The sequence below is a fragment of the Ambystoma mexicanum genome, chromosome 1q (assembly GCF_040938575.1).
Source record: "Ambystoma mexicanum isolate Mex_15411 chromosome 1q, UKY_AmexF1_1, whole genome shotgun sequence".
In the NCBI taxonomy this organism is placed as follows: Eukaryota; Metazoa; Chordata; class Amphibia; order Caudata; family Ambystomatidae; genus Ambystoma; species Ambystoma mexicanum.
Window position 1 is genome coordinate 523,944,327 of NC_090922.1, and position 13,679 is coordinate 523,958,005.

Genomic DNA, 13,679 nt, shown 5'->3' on the forward strand with positions numbered 1-13,679 from the left:
TACCTTAATTCCCCCCACAAAGTCTTTGAAGAAGACAAGTGTGAGGGAATGCCCACTGTGTATGTGGATGGATGCTCTTACCATGTTGACAACAACGGGGAAAAAGAACTGGTGGCCGGCGTAGGGAATGCATGGGTGAAGGAGTTCCCAGAACCCTCCGCTGGGTACAAAATTGGTCCCCGAAGTAGTCAGGTGGCAGAGTTGATGGCTGTGCATCAAGCCATCCTCACCGCTGTCCAACATCAACTCCACGAACTGGTCATAATCACAGATTCGGATTATGTCCGGAACGGGTTCGTGGAGCACCTGGTTAATTGGAAAACCAGAGGCATGTTATGTGCTAACAACAAACCCTTGAAACATGGGAAGTTGATCCAAAACATTGATGATCTGGTCACCTCGAATGAGATGACCATCTATTGGAAAAAGATCAAGGGTCATTCCAAAGTAGAGGGACCAGACAAAACTGGAAATTACTTAGCTGATCAGCTGGCCAAAAACGGGGCCATCCAAGGGGATCTAATAGAAATAGAGTCCCTGTTGGGGGAAATCCAGGTCACTGCTATCACTAGGTCCCAGACAAATGCTCACAATGATCTTTCAACTGCCCAATGGAGTAAGGAGACCCCTGATGCTGATTTGATTACAGCTCAGAAGGGGGATCCAATTATTGGTAAGTTTTACCAACACCTTGAGGACCCTGAGAACTTTCCCCTGACGGATACCGTTTACATTGGGAAAGAGGACCTAAGAGTGGTGATGAAATGTCCAAAAATGTTCCGAATCCAAGACGGTTTGTTGGTAAGGAAATCCAAAGCTGGCCACGATCAGTGGGTGGTTCCTACCTCATTCCGAAGCCTGATGTTAAGTCACGCCCATGATGCGGCCACCTCCGGTCATAGGGGGTTTCACACAACACTGGAAATCTTAAGAGAGGTTGCATACTGGCCACACATGGGGCAGGACCTTGACCAATACTTGAAGGGGTGTCTTGTGTGTGCACATTTTCAGCCATCATCCCTCACACACCGTGCGCCTCATCAAAAGAGGGGGATGACACTGCCATGGTCAGATTTGTAAATCGACTTTGTAGGCCCTGTGATTCGCTCGACTAGAGGAAACAAGTACATGTTGACCGTTACATGCTTGTTTACCAAGTGGGTGGAATGTCTCCCAGCCCCAAATTGCAAGGCAGAAACTGCAGCTGCCCTGATGATTAACCACATCTTTTCCCGTTTCGGTCTACCTCAAAGGATTGAGTCAGACAGGGGTAGCCACTTCACCAGTGAAGTAATGACAAAGATGTGGGAGATACTGGGGGTTAAAAGGAAGCTACACATTGCTTACAGGCCAGCTTCTTCTGGGGCAGTAGAGAGATATAACCGAACCATTGTGAGCATATTAAAGAAGTTTGTGGCAGATTCTGGGCCAAGTTGGGATATCCGATTACCTCTGGTCCTAATGGCCATCAGATATACCCCTTCAGCTGCAACCAAAATGTCACCATTTGAGTTGATGACTGGACGCAAGATGGTGCTTCCTCAGCATTTGCTCTACAGAACCCAAGAGCAAACGTTGATAAATGCCTCCACAACTCATGAGTATGTGGAGAATTTAAGGAAACACCTTCAGCATGCTTTTGCCTATGCTCAGCGGAATCTAGAAAGATCAGCCGAGAGTATGAAGACCCACTATGTCCTGAAAACTTCCAGGAAGGAATATCAGGTGGGGGACCGGGTCTATTTATACAATTTCCTAAGGAACCAGTCCAAACAGCGAAAATGTTTGCCTACATGGAAGGGACCCTTTGAGATTATAGACAAGATCTCCCCTGTGGCCTACAAGATCCGCATCCCCAAAGGCGGTTTGGCAGAGGGGGAAGACAAGTGGGTCCACATTAACCAGTTGAAGTGTTGCCATCCCAGGCACACTCTGCAACAACTGGAGGAATCCTCTGGAATCCTAGAGGGTACTGTCTCAGATTAATTCAGTTCTAACTTAAAATATCCTACATATCGCCTATCAAATTCTGAGTTTCTCAATGTGGGTGTTTTCGTTTTTGAATGCAAAAAGAAATGTGCATGTTCATATGTTTTGACTATAAATGTATATGCCACCCCACTATATCAATGGTGGGGGAAAGATGTCTACGAATAGGTATTGCCGCTCTTCCTTTGTCGTCCTAGGAGAAAGAAAACCTGGAGACTGGCCAAGGAGGACGATCCGGAGACTGGGAGGACGATCCGAGGGGCCCAGGGTACCGCCCAATATTCCCATCAGGACCGGCGAGGAGAACCGATCGATCAGTACTGGATGGAGGAAAAGATGCTGAACTGTGCCATTTGCAGAATTGGAAGAAGATTATGCGGACAGACCAGTGCGTGGGTCAAAACCCTTGTGCACCCGACTCCCCATCGACTCAAATTCAAAGGGCAGTCACGTGGGGGGACTTTGTTGGGTGTCCTGACCCACATTTGAGCTATCATGCTGCAACATTTGGTGCTGTGGGCTTAGAAAATCCAAGATGGCCAAAAAGCCCACATGTGCGCCAGAATCCAGGAGAACCACGCAGTTTGTGCACACTAAAATGGTTGCCTAACTTGCCACCCACCAGTGCGAGCAGGATGAGCTGGGGTGCCATGAGTGAAATGTGTGCCAAAGGAAAAACCGCACTTTAAAATCACCTTTTGTTTCTCTGAATGCCAGCTCAAAATGCCTATTTTCAAACATTGCAACACATCCAAAAATCTCACTGAACACCAGCGGACATCTGGCAGAATGAAGTATGTGTGCATACTAAATCTGGGAAGTTGAAGAGCCCCAAAACAATGTTCCTAACAAGACTGGCTGAGCTCTGCAGGTCTGCAGCAGCCTAACTGAAACTGGATTTAAAACTACCAAAAATCGAAAATGTTTAAATTAACAGAGTGACCTACTTTGAGTGTCACATAGTTTGTCACTATTGAAATGTCATAGTTTTGAACTTAGAATCAGCATTCTAGCTGCATATGTAAAAATTGTCTTGACTTAAACTGGGTAACAAAAAGTGACATTTTATCTGAAACCTGGCTTAATGAAACTGAATTCTGCCTGACATTTACCCCCACAGGAATTAAAACCTGCTCAGCCACTCTTCCCCTTGCCAAAAGGAGTTGTCACCTCTCTGATTAGATTAGGGGTGGAGCAGCTACAGGGAGTTGAACAAAGGCCTGTCCTGGGCCCAGGCAGATGGTTTATTAGGGTAGTCGTAAATGGCTTCCTCTTGAACAATGGGCCTTCCAGGGCCCAGGCAGATGGTTTATTGGGAGGACCGTAAAACAGCTTCCTCTTGGCAGAAGCTGGGAGGGGCAGGGTCTCTGAGCTTGGCAGAAACTGGATAAACTGGTTTCTACACCATGTGACCTGAAAAGACACACCCCTGTTGGCCAGAATATGATTTTAAGAAAGATGTATAACTCATGGTGCGGACTTGTCAAAATTATTTAAATGATACCATAATTCTTGTGATTTTTCTGTGCACATTTTAAGACGCGTTGGGAATTTGTGTGATGTTCTAGGGCAAAACCCCGCTATTTATGGATACTACAGACTCTGGCCCTCATTCCGAGTTAGGACTACACCATGGAGTAAATAGCTCCATGGTTGGCAACCATGGAGCTATTTACTCCATGGAATACCGGCATGGTGAATGGAGTAATTTCCGGTCCATTCCAAGGTTGGATGGACTGGTAATTCCCCATCCACCATAGCCCTTCCCCATCCCCATTTCTGCCCCCATAGGGCTCAATGGGAATGGGGAAGGAGGTAATTACGGCACCGTAAATTACGATGCCGTAATTTACTCCAAGGTCACTTTGCGGGTCCCGTAATTTACTCCTGCTAAAAGCAGGAGGTAAAGAGGGACCCGCAAAGGGAACTCGGAATACGGAGGTAAGGGATTACCGCCATCGGTGCCCTTACAGGCGCCGGTAATCCCTTACCTCCAACCTCGGAATGACCCCTTCTGTGTTTAAGCTAGAGACATGGGAATTTACTGGAGTATGTATGGAGAGGCCGTGTATATGTGTATAATTTTTAATGAAGAACCAAGGTTGCATAACCGACTAAAATCGAAAATGTTGCCGTTTCTGAATGCAAGCCCTCAGGAAGAGCAGATTTGGGACAGAGACTACCTCATGTGATAGGTAATATGTACATGCAATGACAAACCACTATGTATTTGAGAAATGTGTATTTTGACCAAATATAGATTTGTGGGCAAACTGACCAGGGGAGGATCCTCTGACCCATAAAACCTATAGCATCACTCTGACTCACAGTTCCTTCCCCAATCATGGGAGAGGGGAGAATTGGGCCAATGACAAGTTGAAAGAGGGGCTGGTTAGTGATGCTGCACACACACCCACTTTCAAAAGACATAAAAAGAGCCACTGGAAGCTAGAGAGGACATTCAATTCCATTTGCTGCGGAGCATGCTGATCGACGATTTCACATCCAGAGATCCAGACTTCATATCCATCAATCTCCAGAACCTGTAGCAGTACCTAGAAAGCAGAGCAGTATCCAGAATCCAGAGAGGCTAGACCAGCAGAGCAGAGCTGACCCAGACCGCTGTTCGCAGAACCAGAGAGCTGACCCAGATCACTGTGAAGTGCCGAGACCAGAACCGGAGTCCAGTCCAAAACCTGACCAGATCCGTGGCGAGGCCTATTTTAAAATATATTGTGAGTACCTAGCAGAACTGTGCAGAACCAATCTCTTAGTTAAAATAATCTAATCCAAACTATCTTAATCTAACCAGAACTGCCTCCTAGAAGTTGTCACTTGTCATTTTGCAAAGCTGTCACCTGTCATTTTCTAGCTGCAAGCTGTAACCTGTCGCTTTGAACTTTTCAAATTTCAAATCCGAAAAACTACCTTTATTTAATCGTCCGTATCTCTGGAACCGTTTGGGCTAGGAACTTGGTTTAACTTTCCTCTGAAAGCTTAGAATCTCAGCTTTTCAACGCCTAGAACCGACTTCCTACTCCTTATACTTTCTCCGTAATCACGATTCTCGCACCCGCGAATTTTGCCGTGATTTGCGATCTGGCCCGATTTCTTTACTTCTAAAAAGATAGCTGCTTTTGCCTGAACTACTAAATTTCGTTTGCCTCTTAAGAACCATCCCTGAATCATTGCTAGAGTGAGCCTGGACTAATATTAACTAGATACCACTCACCCTGAACCTCCTGAAGGGAATTAAAAGCATTTTCAGCCTATTTCTCACTGCACTGTCACCATATTCAAAGCACTTGGGTCTGTGTTTCAAAACTCCTATCTATTGTATAAGCTGCTGGGGGGGAATTGAACTGAACTCTATTTGATTGCATTCCTAAGAACTGAGTCCCATTCTATTCATCTCCTTACATTGCATTAAGGGGGGGGGGGGTGAATTGTCCAAGAAAGTGATTACATTGTCTTTTGCTGAAATCCTATCAAGTTATTTTCTGTACTGCATTTCATTCCACATTGCATCCATTTGAAACCATAAAAGTATTGTTGCTATCGTATCCATCCTATAACCACTCATCATTGATTATAAAGAAGTGTGCTAGTGCCGGACTATCCATTATTGATTACTGCTCAGATTAAGTGTGATATTCAATTATTAATTTATTATAAACTGTGATATATATATATATATATATTGTTTAAATTATCAAATAAACCGTTTAAACTTGCAAAACAGAACTACTTCTTGGCTCAGTGGGGTCAGGGGGATTCCAAGAGAGGGGTGTTATATAGGGGTAGTCATCCAGAACTCATGAACTGGACGTAAAGATATATCAATAAGGGTATCCATTCAGTATCCCAGACTAGGCATTGACTTAGCTGTAGTGTTGAATTGAATCCGCTTACATAACGCCAAGACTTCAATCTAATATGTTGCAAAAGTCACCTTCTGTATTATCTATATCATATTATCCATCTGAAGTAATACAACACAAATAATCTACTTCCAAGCATCTGGAACTGATGATGTGCTTCTCAAGATGGGTGACAGAGACACTTACTGGCGAAGAGGGGTATTGCCACCTTTTCGTTTAATTTTAGCATGGGCAAATCAGGTTCGGTAGCCCTGACTCAATGGCAGTTTTTGCTCCCCGCAGCAAGGCCCGGCAATCGCCGGCTACCCCCAGCATACTTAAAGCCAGGGTGAAATGGCACAGTTTAACATGACTCTACCAGACACAGGGGATCTGGACTCCAAATGCTTGATTACCAAGACAGAACTGTGCTCTTGCGAAGTTGGTCACGTCAGAGCACCGTCCTGCGGCCCAAACCCCAAGCTAACCCAGCAGTGCCCAATATATGATTCTAGAGCGCTCACACAAGGAGGCTTCAGGAGACAGGCATGTTATGGTCTCAGGTAGCTGGATGAGATGCCGGAGGCAGTGGCCAGTGATGTCAGAGTGCTGTGAGGTCCGTGTTTGAATGCTGGTCTGTGTGTGACTGTGGGAGAGGTCTAGGAGTAAGAGTTATAACTGAGAGCTATGGCCAGTGGTTGGTCTCTGTCTATGTAGCATCTTATTTCCTATATATCTACTTACATACCTTTGCACCAATGGACATTAAACTACCTACATCGAAGCACGAGTCCAGTGTCTTCTGTGGCGGACAAACCCCAAAAATGCATTCGCACATGAGCAAGAGCTTCAGGCTTTAGAAAAAAAAGTCTTGTCCTGTAGCGGCCGGGACTGCCATGGGCGATTTATGAGCCCCGGCAGGGCCACGCCTCAAAATGAGATTTCAGAACCTGCCAGGGCTCGGCCCCAGCTAGCGCTGGCCCACTTAAAGCCCTGTATACCATAGACTGTTGTTGCTACTCATCTTAAGAGCTGTGATTAGCACTGCAACCGTGATCACAACAGAGGCTGCACATCAGCCGTGTCTAGAAAAAAACGCGCAATCACCTTTAGAGAAAACTATCCTTTGAGTCACTTGGAGCATGCACTCTCTCTCCAGGCCCCCTAAATATCAGCCCGTAAACCTTCTGTTCTTGGAGAATGTCCGATTCGACTATTGTCCGATTTGACTATTTTAAGCTGGACCCTGCTCCTTTGTTAAGTGCCTAGTAATTGCGCTTTCTCCCCATCGATTTGGACATGATGCTTTTTCATGGGAATGTTTAGACGTTTGGTGCATATTGTGCCTCCACGAAGTAGTCGTTTATCTCATGTGAATGGTTTTGTTATCATTAATGCATTGTTTAACTTGCGAGTTCCGTGAAGTAGCCTCACAATGGTGAAACACTTTACGAATATGTATATATGTCTTGCAATTTAATTTACAGACGGTTTTCTGTTACTCCAATGAGACAGATGAATAGAGCAGAGAACGCCATTTGCATTACTTCATCAGTGGGGTTTATACTGAATCTCACTAAGAAATGTTTATGTTCCCAAAATGCTCTTTGTTTTTATGCAAATTGCAGGATTGGGGTCCTTGAAGAGATAGGGTGCTGCTCGACTGGGACTACTCTGAACCCCACCCTCCATGCACAAAGCGTGAGGGTCCCAGTGTCATTTTGTTCCATTTTCAGCATTGACAGGTTAAGAAACTTTGCCTGGGGCTGCAAGAGACATTCTGGAGCTTTCTGAAAGGTTTTCAGACATCTAAACACCCTCCAGCTTCCGCTTTTCCACCACTGCACGACTCACCATCGTGGTCAGGATGTACTTGTAGAGCGCCGATGTCATGCCAAGTTCAGAAGCCTGCGGAAAAACAAGATAGGAACAGCCAGTTATCAAAAAGTAGCAGTTATATAAATTAGCCACCAGATGGCGGTAGAAGCGTATATTACTCTTTACGAAGAGGCTCATCAGGTAACACTAAAAGCTCTGGCAACACTAATCGGTGGTAATATCGCTGTATGTTTTTCTACCAGAAGTACCATGTTGCTCCTAAACGGACCAGCAGTGTGACGTGTGACGTGGTTTTCTCCCTCAAACCGTAAAGAAGTTTACGTTTCCACCAGCTGTTTTTTCTTGCAGTAGTGACCTTTAAAATGTCACCCTCTAGTGCAGAGCTCGCAGAAGAGGTGTGAGGGCTGGCCAGGGCCCATTTCAACATGTTTTTTGGAGGCCCTCACCTTACAACTGGGATAAAACAGTCCGAGGCAAGCATGTGGTGGTTACATTATAATTAAATCAAAAGAAAAACTGCAGATTATCACGGGTGCCAGACAGCCCCGCGGGGTGATGAAACACTAAGGGGCTGATTCATGTAATACTTTTCCCGGTAGATCTGGACTTTGCGGGCCATTCAGTGTGCAAAACCACCCTTCATCGATTCATGGAATAAACTTTGTGGCAACAATCTGTACCCTGCAGGGCCTTCCTACAGGTCCTGCGTGTATGCGTGCAGTCGAGCGCGTTGCGTGAGACTCCATGCAGAGGGTGGGTTGGCCCTATGCAGAGCTAAAAGTAGGAGGCAAAACATGCAGAATAAGGAAGAACAGGGCAAATTGTTTGCATGTCGAGGGCCAGCCCGTTGCGAGTCATTTGCATGCCCACAACGGCACTGAACCAAGCATATTCATGGATGTGACCGTGCAACCTCACATCAGGGAAATCACCACGCAAAGCTTGCGAGCCAACCGCCACCCGAAGGCAGGCGCAAAGATCCATGCGCATAGGAATCACCACTTAGAGGTAAGATCAGAACTTGGATTTAGGGGTCCGTGTGCACAGTCGGGGTTCTGATCGAAGTTAGGTGTGCGCGTAAGCAGTGTAGCAGTGTGCAGACACGGTTTACCAGGGTTTGTATGCATATTTACTGGGAAATGACTACCATTATGATACATAATATGCATGTTGAGGGGATGTTTGGAGGAATAGTTATGACCCTACGCAGTGATGCTGGGGTGCTGCCTTTGTAGGGGTTTGCATGTAGTTTTGCCTTTGTGCATTACTTTGCGGTTGAGGAGTGCGCAAAGGTCTGTATATGCAGCTGGAATTGCTGTGCGTGGAGACGTGTGATGGGCGTTCCGGCCACAACTTGTGCACAGCGTTACTTTACTGAAGCAATTGCATGAATACGCTAACGTGCAGAAAATCTTATATGCGCATGGACGCGCAAAGCCGTTTTGAATGAGTGGGCTTTGCGGGATCAATGCGCATCCATGAATCAGGCCCTAAATATCTGTTGAAACAATATTAATCACTCTTTGATAGCAGAGTGCTGAAGTGGGGGAACCAGAATAAACAGTGAAGGAGGTGATATGAGGTGATATGAGGGAGGTGACGGCCTGAGGGCACCAGCGAAAGCAAGCCTGTGATGTGCCTGCTGAGCACGTTTAATGTAACAAATTAATGGACTGCCAACATGAGGCAGTTGTTAGGGGCCCCCAGTTCCTCTGGGTCCATTTCAACTGAAAAGGTTGAAATGCCCTGACACCCTCTCTGGTGTAGTGCTACCGGTGTTTCTAAACTCCTGCAATGGCCCAATATGAAGCCTTGCAAGACAGCGTGAACTTCCTCTGGCTATGCCCTTTCGGCGCTAGCCTCTTACAACAGCACCCTTAGCTAATGCGATTGAACTTTGACATTGCTCTAACTTTGTGATATCCTTTTCATCTTACCACTAGGTTAGGATGATTACAATTTGGGATATAATGCACACTACTCGTCTGCGTTGATGTGAGAAAACATAGTGTCAATTGAGAACATACAGTTTATATTGGATCCCACAATGATGTCTCTTGATGTCAACCATGAGCACAAGATTGTGAACGTGGTATAATAGTACTCATTCAACTGGATTGGCGAGATCCCTTGCAATTGTCTCAATATTTACTCACTGCTTGAGTTTATCATGGATAATGGAGAGACGCAGATGACATTATCACTAGTGCCCACCCCCTCACATCTTTCATACTGGAAGGATAGCAGGAAGACTCTGTGCATGGCACCAGGTATTATCCCAATACTGCATCGAAGGTATGAGAGACATTATGCACTCAGACAACAGTATCAAATGTACCCTCACACTGATGTGGTGGAAGGATGTTGGCACACACCATTGGACACAGAAGAGCTGTAAGTGACATCAGACCAGAGCAAAGTGACATCATGAAGAGAAGATACTAAGACATACCGAAACGATATGCAAATATTTAAAGAATGATAATGTAACTGAAGTAACAAGAGAAACATGTATGCATAGACGAAGAAATCACATACAATAAGAAGATAAATGAGAAGGGAAGTAGCAAATGTATATAACCAGAAATGCATGGTAGATGAGATATATAGATGCGTGCTGCAGTAGAAACTATAACGTGAGGAAGGCGGCCATGAGGGAAAGATGGACGTCGGATCGTGTCAAAACTAATGCAGAAGAACGAACCAAGGTTGCAAGGTTGAAAGATGCTGAAGAAACAGTTTTGTTCAAGGAACAAAGAATCTCTGTTTGGCTGAGACTGAGGATGACACATCAAGAAATAATTGGAAGGTACCGAGGGAGTCAACATGGATAAGCTATGAACGAAGGACGTATTTCTCTTACATTAAGCAGAAGTAAAAACATTTGCAAGTGCCAAGTATTGAACAAATAATAATGCAGAAAGCAAATGGAAATTTGGCCCAACCAAGTCTCCAGAGGCCAACAGGAGTAATAACACCCAGTATAATTGAATCAAATAGCAGTAAATAAAAGGTCGAAATGGACAAATTTGTGGTCTACTGACAAGTAGTGCAAGATGCAAAAACAAGGCCTGTTCATTAAGCTTCAACTATAGGTAGCAATATACCTACACTTCCTTAATATTCACAGAGAAGAGAACAGCCAGCAAGGTCCGCTACAAAGAAAAAGCCTTGGTTCATGGTCTAATTTATGAGAGATGGTAGGCTAATTGACCAAAGTGGGCAGTGGTCTGATGTTGTTCCTCACACCTGGGTTTTGTTTTGCTTACGTGTTGCTAACGAGACGAATGTCCAAGGTTAGGAGAGTATGGCAACAATAATAAGGAGCTATGTAACGGCATGTTATACAATATTGCAGAAGCCAATCTGCTGTTATTGTTTCTCTATAATGTGTTTTATAGGTATTTAGAGGTAGTTTGAGGCATGCCTAAAAGATAAGAGGCAGCCAATAATGTTATTAACACTTATGCACACTTTAGATATATGTGTTCCCCTAACCAATCCCTCCCCTCAATAAGTCAACAATACAACTGGCCATTATCAGGGCAACAACAATGTCACTTATTGTCAATAATGATCACAAGACAGCGAACATGGTTTATTGGGACCTATTTAACTAGACTGGCAAGATCCTTTGCTATTCCCCTATACTACCCTGTTCTTGGATACCAATAGACGTGACATTCACCAGTATGATATTGATATATCCACCCATGGCGATGGGCAAACATATATATATATATTCATTAAAAAACTTTGTTAAAGGGACGTTATGGTTAAGTTGCACTAATGAAAACCTATGAAATTCAATGAAAAAACGTTGTTAAAGGGACGTTATAGTTACAAGTAAAACCGAAAACCCCCAGAAATTTACCAGTTATTGTCAGATAAGCATGCATAACTCGCACAACCACCGTGCACTGCTAAGACTAACACCCAGAACATCAAAGATGACATCACAAATGTCATTGATGATGGTGGTGGCACGAGTTATGGTTGCTTATCTTACCATAGCTGGTGAATTTCTAGGGGTTTTCAGTTTTATTTGTAACCATAATGTCCCTTTAACAACGTTTTTTCATTGAATTTCATAGGTTTTTATTAGTGCAACTTAACCATAACGTCCCTTTAACAAAGTTTTTTTCAGTGAATTTCATGGGTTTTTACCAGTGCATGCTATTTTCCTATAACTTACTAATATCATACTTACCCAATATAGCAATAATTGTGTCCAATTTACAAAGTGTCACCTTAAAACTCTGCCATTTTCCACCTTCCAGCATCATTTTAAACTCCTCTATACACTTTTTGGAACTATTTCAACTGATTTTGCATCTGTAGACATCTACAAACATCTGACTTCATTGCGGACCTTCCGGACAGTGCCACATGACCATACGCTGGCGTGCGCTGTGATGACATGTCCGAGAACCCGTCTGCACTTCGCGATAACATCTGTGCTTCGCGGACAGTTTGGAACTGCATTTTCTACTGATCTATGAACTTTCAACTTCAAAATTTCCCTTGCGCAGCTCCTACACAGATTCCTACTCATTATCCATTAACAATCTAGTACACAGTGCATTCTTGTGGAAAAATGTTAGCAAAACTGCTATTTATCTTAAAAATGGCATAAGCTAATGCCATCCCTCCTCCCCAAGAGCCACCACCACCAGCTGGAGGACCTTCACAACAAAAAAAGCACAGTACTTCCTAGACAATGAAGAGGACCAAGAAGATGTGGTAGAGGAAGTGCCTACCTCTAGCACCCAGAGAGAATCATGGGTGTGGCAGTTCTTTACCACTGTTGGGAATGTACCAAAGGCTAAAGCTACCAAAGTAAAATGCACTGAGTGCAACTTTGTATTCAGTCACTGACTCCGCGAACAGCAATCCTACGGGACCATCTCCATGCACCGCCACACCAAATCCAATGTCTGCAATGCCTTCAGAAAGGTTGTTCCTTTCTTAGCAAGTAGGAGGCTGTATTCCTCCATCTCATCTTCCTCAACCAATACTGTAACCACACAGCCTACTTCTGTGGGACATAAAATCCCACCAGTTACCTTGCAAACAACAAAATAGCCTCTTAATCCATTTTTTTCTAAGACAACATACTACAACAAAGCATTCTTCAGATGGAAGCACTTTTCAAAGTGCTTTTGAAGCTGTAATCAAGGAGCATGGGAAACCCTGCTCCAATCTTAGAAATAACACAAGCACAACATTTTCCCCTGTCCACCAGTCCCTCCATATTAGTGTTTGGTGCCTGTTCCCTCATTTCCCTCCCCACCTTTCATTCTAAACTCTCCTGCCAAAAAAAAATAATACATCCTAAAACAACAAAAGAAATGTTCCTTTAGGAACCACCATTCACAGTTAAAAAACGTATAGACTCCATCTACTTTCCATTTCTCAGTAAAGTACATTTTACTACATTTCCATTTGCATTTGTGTTATGCTAATGAGAATATTGTGGCGTTCATCCCCCCAGGGAATGGAACGGTGGATACCGGGCCAGCAGCCCAAGCGAAGCGAGGGTGGATAACGAGGTCTCCGGACCATTATTCCCCCATTCCAGCCCCTGTAATGAGGGATGACGGCCATTAGCACCCTAAGTTCCTAAAGCGGTAACCCGAGGTGCTAAAAAAGGATTTTCCTTCATACACCGGATGTAAGGAAAATACTTTTCCAAGATGGCCACCATGGAGAGGGAAGGTGGAGTTCCATACAGGGCCCCTTTTCGCTTTCCATGGCAGCCTGGAGAAGGCGAAGCGAGAACCCTATTACTACAAGCACATTTTTCTTCCCTTTCAAACCTATCCCAATTTCAAACAACTTTACCACAAAGCCGGTCCCAGGTGGACATGGCCACTTTAACCCCATCTGTTGTCCCTTGTGGTCATGGCCAGTAGCCAGATTGTCGGATCATGACCTAATTCCATGACCCGGACAATCTGGCCACTGCCCATGGCACAAGTTTTCTGGAAA

The 13,679-nt window shown here is 44.4% G+C and overlaps 1 protein-coding gene across 5 annotated transcripts in view; it reads right to left on the bottom strand.

Moving 5' to 3' along the window:
* GRIK5 (glutamate ionotropic receptor kainate type subunit 5) overlaps window positions 1–13,679 on the bottom strand; it is a 1,788,232-nt gene that overhangs the window by 235,979 nt on the left and 1,538,574 nt on the right. For all 5 annotated transcript variants that reach the window (XM_069640936.1, XM_069640937.1, XM_069640938.1 and 2 more), the window contains one exon: window positions 7,704–7,757. In XM_069640936.1, coding sequence (XP_069497037.1) covers window positions 7,704–7,757 — 54 coding nt within the window. The remainder of the gene's footprint in view (window positions 1–7,703; window positions 7,758–13,679) is intronic.